At 43.2% G+C, this 15,400-nt stretch overlaps 1 protein-coding gene across 2 annotated transcripts in view; it reads left to right on the plus strand.

The window, feature by feature from the left end:
- The window catches only part of IREB2 (iron responsive element binding protein 2), a 33,589-nt gene that overhangs the window by 14,875 nt on the left and 3,314 nt on the right, over positions 1-15,400 (plus strand). The window contains exons 9-20 of one of the 2 annotated variants that reach the window (XM_025208404.1): positions 2,140-2,338; positions 4,409-4,509; positions 4,965-5,081; positions 7,274-7,433; positions 7,641-7,776; positions 9,192-9,276; positions 10,870-11,026; positions 11,427-11,551; positions 11,851-11,955; positions 12,205-12,347; positions 15,111-15,258; positions 15,361-15,400. The exon at positions 15,361-15,400 is cut by the window's right edge and continues 152 nt beyond it. In XM_025208404.1, the coding sequence (XP_025064189.1) occupies positions 2,140-2,338; positions 4,409-4,509; positions 4,965-5,081; positions 7,274-7,433; positions 7,641-7,776; positions 9,192-9,276; positions 10,870-11,026; positions 11,427-11,551; positions 11,851-11,955; positions 12,205-12,347; positions 15,111-15,258; positions 15,361-15,400 (1,516 nt within the window). The remainder of the gene's footprint in view (positions 1-2,139; positions 2,339-4,408; positions 4,510-4,964; positions 5,082-7,273; positions 7,434-7,640; positions 7,777-9,191; positions 9,277-10,869; positions 11,027-11,426; positions 11,552-11,850; positions 11,956-12,204; positions 12,348-15,110; positions 15,259-15,360) is intronic. The other variant, XM_025208405.1, reaches the window with a different exon arrangement.

Genomic DNA, 15,400 nt, shown 5'->3' on the forward strand with positions numbered 1-15,400 from the left:
AGCATTCTGTTTGCATACCAAGCAGATTTGGTTAATGAATAATTACTGGGGCAGTGAAACAAATGCTGGCAGGCTCAACATAGGTACATCATTAAACATGTCTCTTTCAGGCACAGCTATAGATCGGGGTTGTCAACTGGGGGTACGCGTACACCTGGGGGTACTTGGAAAGCAGCTAGGGGGTATGTGCGAGTAGGTGGGGACAGAGCACCGCCATCCACCACCTCGTGCTGTTGCCTCCCATGAGCAGGGCGGGGGGGAGAGGGAGGAGGGGCAGCAGCTCCCCTCTGTGGACCAAACAGGCGACGGCTGCACGTGGGGGGAAGGGGGAAGCTCGAATGTTGGGGGATGGGCGGTGCTGTCACCATCCACCTCCCCACACTGCCGTATACAAGCCCCTTGCTCCACGTCCGGCTGTTGCTACACGGCCCCCACCCACCCCCCGGGCAGGTTGCTGCTACCTTTCCCTCCCCGGCTCCACCAGAAGTGTGCCCAGGACAGGTATACTCCTTAAAAAAGGTTGAAAACCCCTGTTATAGATGATTCCTAAATACAAAACTACCTACTTCTTATTTTCCTTTTACCAACAGCCACATACAGGCTTTCCATATGTAACTGTGTATTTATAATACTTTTTCAAATAAGCAAACTTGGCTTAATTGGCTCCTCTAAGAAGCTGCAAATAATGGTGAAGTATCCAATAGTGACCAGTTATCAGGATTACATCACTGAGGGGTGAGATTAAGGGAGAGGCCACTGCCAGGAAATTGGAACAGTGTTGGCAAACCATAACAGCAAATTATCCTTTAGGTGAATTGAAGTTTTACTGCAGGGGTGTGTAACGCATGGCCCATGTGGAGCCATGGCATTTGACCCGTGGGGCTCATAGGTTAGGAAATTTGGTAGTGGGGAAGCAATGACAGTTCATACTGCCATTCCTCTCCAGCGGCTAAATTCTCAAGCCCCAAGTGGCTGAGTTGGGGCAGGGCCCAACTCCCTCCTCCCTCCCTCCCCCCCCCCCCCCCCCCCCATGCATTCTGTGTTGGACACCACTCCTTTGGCCCTCAGGGCAAAAAGGTGTGCCACCACTGGTCTGTATAGCTTATTGTAGTGTTCTCTACCATTTATTGAGGTTCATTAATTCAAAAGCCATCCATCACCTGGACTCTAAAATGTTCCTGCAAAATTTTGGGCTTGATTCTTCTGTTGTTTATACTGAAGGAAATTGGGGGTCATTTACTAAACTCAGAATTATGCTGGTATCATGAGAGGAGAATGCGGCCCTCTCAAGCCGTGCTCCTGGGTTTTATAGTCACAGGTGAATCATGTCAGCAAGATGAATTTTGGTACAGTGAATATTCATCTGATTGAGGGGATCATTTTGGATAAAAGAGTAAGTCTCATGTCAATCACTACTGCAGGGGCGGGCAATTATTTTGGGCGGAGGGCCACTTACTGAGTTTTGGCAAGCCATCGAGGGCTGCATGACAGGCAGCCCAGGGCAGATTAACATAAATTTTCTAAATTTTTTAGGGACCCTGCGGGCCGGATAGAATGGCTGCATCCGGCCCCTGGGCCACATTTTGCCCACCCCTGCATTACTGTTACTGCTTAACTATTTCCTTTTTCCAGGTGAATGTTTTACTTTAAAAATTTGTGCAGTAAATAGCTCATTCCAAGCAATAAAAATACTTTTTATTTTCATGGTCATCTCGTTCTAAAATTTCACTGTATTCACATTTGGGAGGAGGAAGTGGGGAAGGAGGAACAGCCTGGGGAACATGAGACTGGGATATAGAATTGTAATTAGACTTTTCCCATGTTACATTGCAGATTGCAACATTACAGTTCTCCAAATTGCTCATGCTTTCGCTGTTGAATGAAAATTCATATTACTTATGCTTTTTTGAGTTTTTCAGCAGTGTTTCTTAAAAATTATATTTGAACTGGTTCTGCAGAACTGAGCAGTAGAATGAGACGGGGGTTGCTGAGGTGTGATTTTTAAGACTTTTTTTACCAATGTGATTTAGGTCAATGAGGTTTTCTGCTCTATTTGGCTTTATTAAAAAGTTTGTAATTGTTCTTAATTTTGAAGTGTTGCACCTAATGTTCCTCTGCCATTGTCTCCTTGTATCTCAGATCGTTATTGTGTTTTGTTTCAAACAGCAACTCAGGCAAGCAGGGATAGCTGGAAAATTTGTTGAGTTTTTTGGAACTGGAGTTTCCCAGCTGTCTATAGCTGACCGAACTACAATAGCAAATATGTGTCCTGAGTATGGTGCTATTCTGAGCTTTTTCCCTGTTGACAATGTGACACTAAAGCACTTAAGGCATACAGGTAAGGAAAAGACACCAATTCATCATACTGGCATTTTATATTTACATGGCCATGTACCTTTATCTAAAACTACATTGTGCATTATACTTAGGCAGCATTTTTGCTGGATTATAACTTAGTGGAAAGAGTTAATATATTAAATTCTGGAATTCAGTAGTATGCTGTAATTATGGCATTACTGTCTAATCTTACAGAGTCTGTGAACTCAAAAATTTAACAACTATTCTTCACATAATGAGTATCTTCCATTCATAAGATACATGGCATTTGGTCCTCAGAACTGCTTAGTCCTATTTGTTTCAGTACTTACAGTTTTTTTGTTAAGCTAGGAAATATTTTTTTTTTAAATAAATAGTTTCGTAAACTAGATGACTGGCATACTTCAGGCAATCAGGACTCATAATAGAGATGATATCTTTTATTAGACCAACAAGATTTTTGCAAGAAATTTTCTTTAATTGCAAGCTTTTGGGCACAAACACTCTTCATCAGACATTGGAGAAAATATTGTAGAAGTTCTCCTGGGTAGAAATGAAAGTTCATGTTTCATAGGATTTCACAGAGGAGTTAATAGATGGGCAGTCAGTTCATAGCTTCATCATGCCTGATGAAGGGTGTTTGTGCCCGAAAGCTTGCAATTAAAGAAATATTTTTTTGCAAAAATCTTGTTGGTCTAATAAAAGATATCATCTCTACTACGAGTCCTGATCGCCTTTTCCTCTAGACCAATACGGCTACAACCTGGATACCTAACATACTTCAGAAACTTACACTAACCTGGTTATATTGTCCACCTAGTGATTGGGTATGATCATTTTCATGATTACTTACATTACTTAGGGTCATCTTATCTTTGAGCATTCAGAGTTATTGTCATGGCAGATGATTTCTTTTTTCCCTCAAGTTAGTTCTGAAAGAAATAAGTAATAGACTGGAAAACTTTTATTTCTCTTGCCAATGAATGAGAGATTCTAGTATTATTATTGGGCAAAATAAACTGCTTTCATCTCCAGCTTTCTCACATTTCCTGCCTAGAGCCCTTAATGTTTACTGGAGTTCTTTCTATAAGGAAAAATAAAACAAAAAAACCCTGTACTCACTGGTTCCTGCCTGGAATTGCAGGGGGGAGGGGGGCACCCATGGGGGGTGGGAAGTGCTGGGACTGCGGGAGAGGTTTCTGGGGGCTTGTGGCAGAGCTCCCCACAAAGTGCTGGGCAGTGGGGATCACTCCCCCACCTGGCAGCACCCAGTGAGTCGGGATGTGTTTTTTTTTCTTTTCAAAGTGTCTGGAGCTGGGGCGGTCAGGGCTGGGAGAGTGGGTGGGGGATGGGCCTGTGTGATTCAGCTGAATTGATTCAGGACAGTGACTAGAATCACCAAATTGAATCGCTGTCCCCTGAATCGGCCGAATCCAAAGCAAATGCTAGGCTGCTTCGCACAGGCCTACTTTGCGCGGCTTTTTGGGTGTTGGCCACTGATTTCTTTAAATTTTTTTTTTCCATTTTCACTTTTTATGCAATTAAAATGTGTTTTCACTACTTGTCTAAGTGTTACTGGGACATTTTTTTTCTGATGCCCCTCCATACAGGCTGTCTTGTAATAAAAAGAAAAATCAGCTGTATGACATGTTTTCTGTCTAAAGTAATCTGAGGTTCATCTTAGATTTCAGTAATCAAATTAAAATGAAAAGAGATTCTTAATTATAAAGAGAGAGTTCATATTCTTTATGAGTAGGCCTTTAGTTTGTGTGGAGTTTTCAGTCCTCATTGTAAGGATTGATGTATTTCACTTTAGAGTTGTCTTTCTAGACTGAGATTTTGTCAAACTACCAGTAGAACTAAGGCATGGATGTGCCTAGTGCAGATTCATGGCAAGAAGACTGTTGTTTGGCACATCGATCAAAGTGCAAAGTCAGAAGTGTCACGCATTTCAAGATTTCTTGTTCCTGGAATCTGTGACATGGTGCATACTTGGCGTAAATTTGTCACAGTGCTGGCAATTCATTACACTAGTTATAAATCCATTGTACTGTTTTCCTACTGTTTTCATGTCTGGAAATGTTTTCCTAAGGTTTTGGTGACGCTGGGCTTGAGTCCATGGAAGCATACCTTAAAGCTGTGAAGCTGTTCAGAAATGAGCAGCTTTCATCAGGAGAACCAGAGTATTCCCAGGTATTTTCAGAATGACTTTTATTTTTGCAATATTACGGTCCTTATAAGCAGTATTGCTTATTCATAATTTTTATTCTGTTATAATGGTTGGTAGCTTTTAACAAACATCTGTGTCTGAATAGCCTAATTTGTAGCCTTAAATATTTTGTAAAATACATATTCATGCAGTATATGAATTAGCGAAGGCAGAATCTCTTTACATTTCACTCTTTCAAATCAGTAGGTGGGTCAAATGTTAGAATGAGCAGGAGTTTGGTGGTGTCAAAGTTCATCATTTGGTAATGGCTTTGTGGTTGCACTTTGACTTTTTTCTCTTTTTTGGTAAGGCTCCTATTTTTATGAAAAACTTAATTCTTAGATTTCTAAGAAAATGGGTGCAGTTACTAAAAATTATGCTTAAATTTGTCTTTATAAATATAACAATGATTCCTAATGCATCTTTTTTTGCTTTCTAGACAATTCAAGTAAATCTAAGCTCTATAATTCCATGTGTCAGTGGCCCAAAGAGGTCACAAGATAGAGTGGCTGTTACAGATATGAAAAGTGATTTCCAGGCCTGCTTAAATGAAAAGGTGTGTATGATTTATTACTTATGAAAGTTGCTTTTAGTACTTGGCATGAAATGTTTTGTAAATCTTGGCATTCACACTGAACACTATATAATGACACTACTCAATATCATGATTTATCTTACAAGATCACATTCATGGTCTCTCTGCCAGTTGCCTCTTTAGTTTTGCATGCAAGAGATTACAGGAATGTAACTAGTCTTAAACAGTAAAAAAATCTTTGGAAATTTCTAGAGGTGCACTGATGCATCATTCTGATACTGGATCAGTTCAATATGAAGAAAATTGTCTATATCTGATATTGGCCCAATGGGGCCCATAATTTGGCCAATAAATGCCCGTGCTGCACGTAGCTGCAGTGTAGCATGGAACAGAGCTGGCGGCGTGGAGAGCTGCCTACAGCTGGTAAGTCTGGGGGGGGATGGAAAGGGTGGGGGGGGCAGATTGAGGCCCCTGCAATGGGGGTAGGGGCAGGTGGTGCCATGCGGGGTGGGACAGCTCCCATTGCACCCTGGGGGGTGCCCCCAGATCTGCACAGGACGGGCTGCAGCTGCGGGGTGGAGCTGGAGCTGCATGGGGCTTTCCTTGCCAGGGGCTGGACTTGGAGCAAGCTCCGGCGGTGCTGGGAGGGGGCTGCAGCCCCCAAATTTTGCTGCAGCTCCGCTCCCAGCCCCACGCCACCTCAGCTGCAGCTTTTCCCAGTGCTTGGGTGGAGGTGGGGTGTTCAGCCAGGGCTGTGCTGGGCGGTGGTGCAGGGCTGGGAACGGAGCTGTGGTGAAATTTGGAGTGGTTGCAGCCTCCTCCCAGTGCCACCAGAGCCCACTCTCTGAGCCCAGCCCCCAGCAAGAAAAGCCCTGCGCAGCTCTGGCTCCACACTGCAACTGACACCTGCCCAGCACAGATCTGGGGACACATGCCCCCTTCCCTCCGCCCTCCTGGGGTGCAGGGAGTGGTGGGAACTGCCCCCACTCCACAAGCTGCCTCTCCATCCCATGGCCCACGCCCACACACCCTGCCTCCCCTTCCACCACACTGGACTTACCACCTGATGGCAGCTGTATCAGATATTGGCCAGTATGCCTCCTTAAATATAAGCAATCAGTATCAGCCCCCAAAATCTATCGGTGCACCTCTAGAAGTTTCCAGAATGTCTTAATTTGCATTATGGACCTATGAGTCTGCTGGACAGAGAAGTTAAAAGCTGAGCAGTAAGGTATCCCAAATACTTACAGTTTATTCAAGTAATGTATCATTTCTAGTTGGTTTTTATGCATATTTTTGAAATTTTCTCACAAAATTGGGGTAAAATTGCTGTAGAATGCCATTGCTTAAGAATAAGTTTAAAATTCTTCCAAATCGGTCTCATTATTTGAATTGAAACTCCAGTTCTTGTTGGGAGGTAAATGCTTTCATTTGGCTGTCTGTAATAGGGAATTTTAAACTAACCAAAGGGCTGTAATGCAAGCAGTCAGTGGTGGAGGCCTTGTCTCACTTGGGAGAAAAAAGTGAGGCAAATATTTCATCATAGGGGGCTGAGGTAGGGAAAATGTCTGGAAGTCCTGAGGATTTTAGGAGGGACCCACATCCCATTTAGCTGAATTCCAGATTTCTGTCAAGATTTCTGATAGAACAGCTTTCTGTTGAGATTGACTCCCACTTTTTGTTACATTTCAGACCGTTTTAAAAATAGTGCTTATTAATTGTATGCAATTCGATATGGTAAATGGAATACTTATGCATGCTGCCCAAGTTGTTGCTTTTAATGGATCAGTTATAGATGACATGAAAACAGTTTGAAACTTGCTTTGTGATACATTTCAAGTCTTGTAAGATACGTACTGCTGCTTCTACTGTGCGCCGTTTAAATAGGGTGCTCAACCTCAAACAAGAGGACTTATGTAGGAGTTCGGTCCTACTTTTGGGATGCATGCAAAGTAATAAGCAGCAATTATTAAGAAAGATGTGAGTGCATAATTATCTGTCTGTGAAAGGGCTGAGTCCTTGCATCTGTTTTTGAAGGCATCGCTCTAAAAAAATCTGTTTTCATTCTATTAATGTGATAAATATAGTTCCACTGTTGCTGAGCTTATGATTCTAAAATGGTAATTCAGCTAAATATGCTCTTTTGAGATGCTTTTGTTTAACTCTGTAGTGTTGACCTACCTATACTTGACTTACCTATTTTTGTCATCCAGTCTGGCCTCAAAGGGTTTCAGATCCCAGCTGAGAAACAAAATGATGTTGTGCCGGTTCAGTATGAAGGAAATGAATACAAATTGTCTCATGGGTGTATTGTCATTGCTGCAGTAATCAGTTGTACAAATAACTGCAATCCATCTGTCATGCTTGCTGCAGGTATGTTGTAAGTGGTGATAACTAACTTTGTTTTATTACTGTTTTCTGGTGTTTATATGGTTTTCATGACTAATGGCTTGAACCTGCAAGTGTTCACTTCAGGGAAGTCCTAGCGTTCCAAACTTTTAGCTGAGAGTTAGACAGTTGCTCTTCCTCTAATTTTGCAAAAGTTCTAATTTGTTTGTGTGTTTGTTTGTTTTTCATTAGGTCTATTGGCCAAGAAGGCTGTTGAAGCCCGCCTCATGGTTAAACCTTATATAAGAACAAGTTTATCTCCAGGCAGTGGAATGGTTACACATTATCTCAGTTCGAGTGGAGTATTGCCATATCTTAGCAAACTTGGGTAAATTTCACCTTCTCCTTTGTTCATATTGATGTAAAAATGGAAATGTGTGTATTTTATATATACTCCATAAACATGAACTCTGTTCAGTTTGATGCTTAACTTCAAACACAAATAGTCTCATTGACAGTGGGATGACTTATTTATTTAAATTCGAGTATCTAATGAAGTGCTGGATCATAATCTTGGCTCCCTTGGCTCCCATATGCAATTTACAAAGTTCAGGTGGTTGCCTGTGTTTAAGTGGAGCCCTGTTATCAAACTACTCTATACATGAGGAGATGGGAACTGTGGATTGTAAATTACTCAGGACAGGCGCCATACCTTAGCTTGTTTCTCCAAGTGCCTTGCTAGGGGTGTGTGAAGCAGGTTGTATTTGATTCTGATTAGGATTCGGCTCGATTCAGGGGACAGTGATTCAATTTGCTGATTCGGATCACTGTCCCGATTTTTGATTCGTCTGAATCCAAATCTGAAGATTTGATTCTGATTCAGAAAAATCAGTGATTTGGCCATAGACACAGCTTTATTTGTTTTTTCTACATACCTCAAGGTACCAGGCGCAGCTCGTGAACACTGAGATAGTGGGGCGGATGCAGCGTCCCACAGGAGTGCGGGGGGACCCCCCTCCCCCCAGTAACCCCCTGGCTCGGCAGTCGGCTGTGGGGGGACCCCGGGTGCCTCCCCAGACATAGAAGGCATCAGTCGCTGAGGCAGGGGAGGGGGTCCTCTGTGTGCTCTGCAGCAGACCCAGAAGTGGACCCAGAACTATTTCTGGTCCACTTCCAGATCCACCGCTGAGTGTGCAGCACCCCCCGCCCCCCCGATGCTTGATCTGCCCCACCATCTCAGTGTTCATGAGCCGTGCCTCTTACCTTGAGGTATGTAGAAGAAACATATAAAGCTGTGTCTATGACAGAATCATCAACTCTCTCTGAATTGATTCAGAGGCTTCTGATTTGATTTGGGGAGATTAATGGGTTTCCTGATTCGATTAGGATTTGGAGATTCGGCTGCTGAAGCGGGCTGAATCTCCTCCAAATCGAATCGGTGACCAAGCTTCGCACAGCCCTACTTTGTGTGCTTCTGATGATTGAGTAGCAAAACTAATTGGATTTGCGTTTTGCAATATTAACTTAGAATTTTAGAATGTTATTTGAAAAAAAACAACCAAAGAAACCGACCCTAGCTGTGCTTGGCTCAAGGAATATTGCCCCTGTTTACATTTCACTAAGTAATGGTAATACATTAGGAGATACTTCAGTGATTGGCAATTTTTATATTTCATTGGGACAAAAAGGTAATGTGGTGCCACTTACATTCCCTTTTTAGTATACATACTAGAAAGTGCCTAAATCTGTCTGTTAATAAATGCTTCACTATAATGTGCTACTTAATCCAATTTTTTAATACAGATTTGAAGTTGTTGGGTATGGATGTTCAACATGTGTTGGGAACACGGCCCCTTTGCCAGAAGCTATTCGAAATGCGATAAAGCAGGTATAGCTAAAAGTCTCTTATGGTACTTGTATGATATAGCAGATAGCATAGCATGATATAGCATATTTGTGTGTTTCCTGGATATTTGATTGTATGGTGGTCCATATGCATATCTTTGGCTGGAATTTTGCAGTGCTTTTTGAAGTGTGTTTTTTGTACAGAAAAGGCCTAATATTGCTGTGTGAAATTTAAAAAAATAGGAAATACAACTTTACACTAATTTCAGTCATAGGGTGAAATATGTATATTCTTATTTTGCATGAAATTTCCATATATGACCCTGACTTTTCTCTTTTTGTTTGCTATTACTAGTAAAGCAAGGGTCAGCATTGAAGTGATACAAAATTTCTCTGGTGGTTAATACTAGGGGTATGCGAAACGGGCCGTATTTGATTTGGATTCGGCCTGAATCGAGGACAGTGGTTTGAGTTGTTGATTCGGATCACTGTCCCGCATTCAGTGATTCAGCCATAGACACCGCTTTAAATGTTTTTTCTACATACCTCAAAGTACCAGGCACGGCTTGTGAACGCTGATGGTGAGGCAGATGGAGTGTCCCACAGGACTGCGGGGGGGTCCCCACGTGCTCGGCAGCAAACCCAGAAGTAGACTGGAAGTACTTCTGGTCCACTTTGGGTCTGCCAGGGGATACACAAGGAGGCCCCCCCTTTACCCTTCCCGGTGCGATGATTGGCTGCAGGGGTACTCTGGATGCCCCCTCCCCCCCAGACCCAGGAGGCACAGTTGCCAAGCCAGGAGGGTGTGGGGGTGCCCCCCTGTATGCTCCCTGGTGGACCCAGAATTGGACTGGAAGTGCTCTGGTCCACTTCTGGGTCTGCTGCCAAGCACACTAGGGACCACACCCCATGCTCCTGTGGGACGCTCCATCCACTCCACCATCTCAGCATTCACCTGGTACCTTGAGGTATGTAGAAAAAACATTTCAAGCTGTGTCTGTCTGAATTACTGAATCTCTTCAAATTGATTCAGAGGGTTCCGATTAGTTTCAAAGAGATTAGAGAGTCTCCTGATTTGGTTCAGATTTGGCCACCAAATTGGCCCAAATCTCCGCCAGATCGAATCAGCAACCAAAGCTTTGCACAGCCCTAGTTAATACTCCCTTACTGTATGTGCAGTAGCAGGTTTAAGCACATGTATATGTATCAGGATATAGACGCAATGTAATGTCACACGTGATGGAAGACAGCAGGCTTTAGAGAGCTTATTTGTTGGATCCCTTTAGTCATCTCAGTGCTGAAAGCTGTTCCATCCTTAAAGTTGCTTTTGTCATTCAGGGGAGTCATGATTCTGAGCCTCTTAATCTAGGAAAGGTTGGATACAAAACGTAGGATGTAGGAAAGGGGAGAATTGGTCAAACTGGCTTTGTGGGAAGGGACCAAGAACAGAATTGAAGAGGGGGCAGAATGAAAATGTTGGTAGGAGAGCAAAGTGCCTTAAGTATGCTACCATATGTACTGAAAAGAAAAAAAAACAACTAAAGGCAGCTTTAAGAGCAACAAAACTAAATAAACTTGTTAATTCATCTTAAGTTTTGGGAGAGGACATAGAAATATGGTTGTTTCTACCTTTCAGGGTGACCTAATTGCTTGTGGAGTTTTGTCTGGATCCAAAAACTTTGAAGGCCGTCTCTGCGATTGCGTCCGTGCCAACTACCTTGCATCTCCACCATTAGTAGTTGCTTATGCAATAGCTGGCACCGTTAATATTGATTTCCAGACTGAGCCTTTAGGTAACCTTTTTATATCTCATATTTCAGAAGTGCCAGGCTTGCTTTGGTTTAAAATCTGTTTAAAATGTCTACCTTTTAAATGGCAGCAATTTTTTTTCCTATATTGAAGAGATTGTCTGTCTTGGACCATGTCATCTCTTCTCTTCTGTTTTCCAAAAGCAGTTTATCCTATGAGAGAAGTTAAAAATGCATGTAATCGTCTCAGTTTTTCAAGAAGTCACTTTTGTTTAACTAGCATCTGAGTATGCACAGAGTATATATTTTTATACTTCTGAAAAGAGAATAACATGTTTTGAAGAAATAAACTGTTCAGTTAGCTGGTGGCATCTTTAAATAAAGCCTGGAAGTTGATCAGTTGGATTTGCTTACATTTATACCAATCTTCAAATCTTTTACATAGGTGTTGACCCTAATGGCAAAAATATCTACCTGCGTGATATTTGGCCCACTCGAGAAGAACTTCAGCATGTAGAAGAAGAGTATGTGATATCATCCATGTTTAAAGAATTAAAAGAAAAAATCAAGGTAAGAAGCCTGTCAGTTTTAAATAGTTTTCTAAAGTATTTTAATTATAGTTTTATAAAATCTTCTGGTTGAAACACCACTTGCTAGTCACTTTTTATGGAGGCTACAAATACCAGGTAATAAATATATGGGCATCATTGTTCTCTTAGATTGAGATTCTTGAATCATATAGTTTTAAGGTGTTATCCCCCATATTATAATACAGAAGAAAACCCATAACAGTTTTTGCTATAAGAGCTATTTATGATCATCTTTTTACAATTTCTTTATTATATTGGCTAATATGGTTCTATTTATAGAAAGGAGACAAGCGATGGAACCTTCTGGAAGCACCAGAGTCAGTTTTGTTTCCATGGGATTTGAAGTCTACTTATATCAGATGTCCTTCATTTTTTGATAAGTTTGTAAGTACAGTGGTTCTACCCAAGCTTTTGATGTTTTGAATACTAACATAAAAGGAAAGCAAAAGGTTGGTTGTGCTTATCTAAATCAATTTGTTTATCATTAAACATTTCTAATGATCTCCAAGTTGTGATCATCTCCAGGACTGACTGGAGCCCGTGGCTTGACAGTTCTTTTGTGATGGACAAATGTGTTTAAATGTGTTGAGCTAAGGATCGTGGGGGAAAATGTCTTCAATTTTATTCCAATAGGCCAAAGAACCAGTTTCAATACAACAGATTGAAAAAGCCCATGTCTTGCTATATTTGGGAGATTCTGTAACTACAGATCACATATCACCTGCGGGAAGCATTGCAAGGAGTAGTGCTGCTGCTAAATATCTGACAAATAAAGGGTATGTGTTTTAACATTTATTAAGCAGAACAAATACGTTTCACATTTTCTGTATCAGTGGGGAGTTTCATTTACCAAACTTAGTGTCGAAAGCGGCTTTTCTATGTAAAAGCTTGGGGTACACCAGTAAAGATTTTTTTGGCCAATACTGATAGCTGATCATTGACCGGCCATATTGGCCGATACCAATCTGACTGCCAATCTGCAGCCTGGTAGCTTGGAGAGCAGTGTCTGGCTGGTAAGTCTGTCGGGGGGAGTGGTCGTCTGGGGGCACAGATCAAGTCCCCTGCAATGCAGGAGGGAGTGGGGATGGAGCTATGCCAGGGGCAGGTGCTGCACAGCCAGGGTGGGGCAGGGTGTGGGACAGTCGGTGGATTGTCCGGGAGGGTGGGAGAGAGGCATAAGGCATGAGGAGCATGTGCCCCCCTCCAGATCTGTGCGCATGGCAAGGGCAGGCTGCCTGCTGCATGCTCAGGACTGGTGCCAGCCTCTTCCCGGCAGCTGCCCTTGGGTTGGGCGGGGCAGGCAGCGGCGGTACTGGGAGAGGGGTATGGGAGGGGCTATGGTCACCCCAGAATTCACCTTAGCCCCCATAGACCTTCTCCCAGCACTGCTACTGCCTGCCCTGCCCCATCCAACCCAAGCACAACCGCCTGGAAGAAGCTGGTGCCAGCCCTGAGCACACAGCAGGCAGCCCGCCCTCTGCCGCGCACAGATCAGGGGTCACATGCCCCCATGCTTCCCCCATGGGTGTGTGCAGTGGTGGGAGCCATCCCTCCACCTGCCAGACAAGCTGCAGCTCCGTCCTGCACCCTGTCCCTCCTCAACCCCCTGGACAAGCCACTGGCTCTGTCCCATGCCCTGCCCTAGCTGTGCAGTAGCGGTGTGCAAAGTGGGCTGTATTCAATTCGGGGGGGGGGAATGATTCGATTCATTGATTCAGATCACTGTCCCGATTTTGATTCAGCCGAATCTGAATCTGAAGATTTGATTCTGATTCGGAGAATTAGCGATTTGGCCATAGACAGCTTTAAATGATTTTTCTACATACCTCGGTACTAGGTGCAGTTCGTGAATGCTGAGATGGTGGGGCAGATGGAGCGTCCCACAAGAGCACGGAGGAGGCCCCCCTGTGTGCTCAGCGGCAGACCTGGAAGTGGACCTGGAAGTATTTCCGGTCCGGTTCTGGGTCCGCCCCATGCCCCCCCACCGCAGGGAGCAGCCACAAGGGGACTCTGGCTGCCCCCCAGACCCAGGAGGCACCAGTTGCCGAGGTGGGGGGGAGGGGGGTTCCTCGTGCACTCTGTGGCAGACCTGGAAGTGGACTGGAAGTGCTTCTGGTCCATTTCCAGGTCTGCTGCCGAGCATGCTGGAGACCTCCCCACACTCCTGTGGGACCCTCCATCTACCATCTAAGCATTCCCAAGCTTCCTGGTACCTTGAGGCATAAAACATAAAGCTGTGTCTATGTCCAAATCATCAAATCTTTCTGAATCTCTCAGAATCGAATTGGAAGCCTCCGATTTCAATTTGGGAGAGATTAATTGGTCTCCTGATTCAATTTGGAGACTTGGCCACCGAATCTCTGCCGAATTGAATTGGCGACCAAAGCTTTGCACAGCCCTACTGTGCAGCGCCTGCCCCAGCCGCACTTTCTCCCTCACAACAGGGGCCTTGATCTACACCCCCTTCCCCCCACAGACTTACCAGCCCGCTGCTGCTTTCCATGCTGCCAAGCTGCACTCCTGGCCGTGTGCATGCTGCTGCTGCGCACATACATGCTTCATTTATCGGCCACATCAGCCAACAAAAGGCCGATTGTTGATTATGTCAGTTTTCCTTTTATTAGTGCTGACCCAATACGGACTGATGTATTGGTGCGCCTCTAGTAAAAGCCATTAATTATTAGAAATGAATAGTACATGTCTTGGTTAGAGTGTAGTGTGGTAGTGGTTGAGAGTAGTTGACAATCAGCAATGCCCTTTTAAATCTTTTTTTTGTCTTGGATTACAGTGAACGTTTGACCTGTACCATTAAACACTGTTTTAATGGGATAGGCCTTTGTAATGGAATCAAGTCCGCAGCCAAATAGTATGCCAAAACTTAGACAAATAGATTGACAAAGCAGATGGCACTGACCTTTTGCTGATGTTGTTTCTTTTTCATTGATTATTTGTTACATTAAAAAAAATGTTCTAAGTTCACTTGATGGGTATAACACAGTGGGAAAAATTGAACTTGGGTGAAGGTTTTATGTTGCCTTGTTTTGGCACCATTTGGTGAGATGCAAAATGCCTGCAGCCTCCATTGAAATCAGAAACAGTCAGCACCTCACAGAATCAGACTGTCCATTTGGTTTTGTTTTACACAGTTGCTTCACTATATCAACAAAAATCGTATTAAAATGAGTGGCCTCTAGTTTGTGCTCTTTGCTCACAACTATCTCCATTGGTCTAAATTAATGGTACTGTGAAGAAGCAAGAAGGTGGCAACTAGCTCTGCTATCTGACATGTGAGACTCAGGGATCTGGCAATATTTGCAAGTTCTAATTTTTGTTATAGAGTGCTTAGCTACATTCATTACAAGATTACACCTCTAGATTTTGTCACCCAAAAGCCACTTAAGTTAGGTTGGAGTGGTGGTTGTAATGTTAGTTAGCTAAGTTTCATACCACTTAACACTCTTGTAAAATAAATCAATACTGATGGAAAACACCATATTTCTAGATGTTTCTACTGAATATGCACTACTCTTTACTTGTAGCCTCACACCTCGTGAATTCAATTCTTATGGAGCTCGAAGAGGTAACGATGCTGTGATGACCAGAGGTACCTTTGCAAATATCAAGCTTTTAAATAAATTCATAGGAAAACCAGCCCCTAAAACAATTCATTTTCCATCAGGACAAACGGTGAGGATTTATTTTTTCGAATGACTAATTCACAGCTGTTTAAAAACAATGGAAGTGGAAGCTTACTGGAATGTTTTTACTTTCTCTTTTTTCTTTTTGCAGCTAGATGTGTTTGAAGCAGCAGAGTTGTACCAAAAGGAAG

The sequence above is a fragment of the Alligator sinensis genome, unplaced genomic scaffold, assembly GCF_000455745.1.
Source record: "Alligator sinensis unplaced genomic scaffold, ASM45574v1 scaffold954_1, whole genome shotgun sequence".
In the NCBI taxonomy this organism is placed as follows: Eukaryota; Metazoa; Chordata; order Crocodylia; family Alligatoridae; genus Alligator; species Alligator sinensis.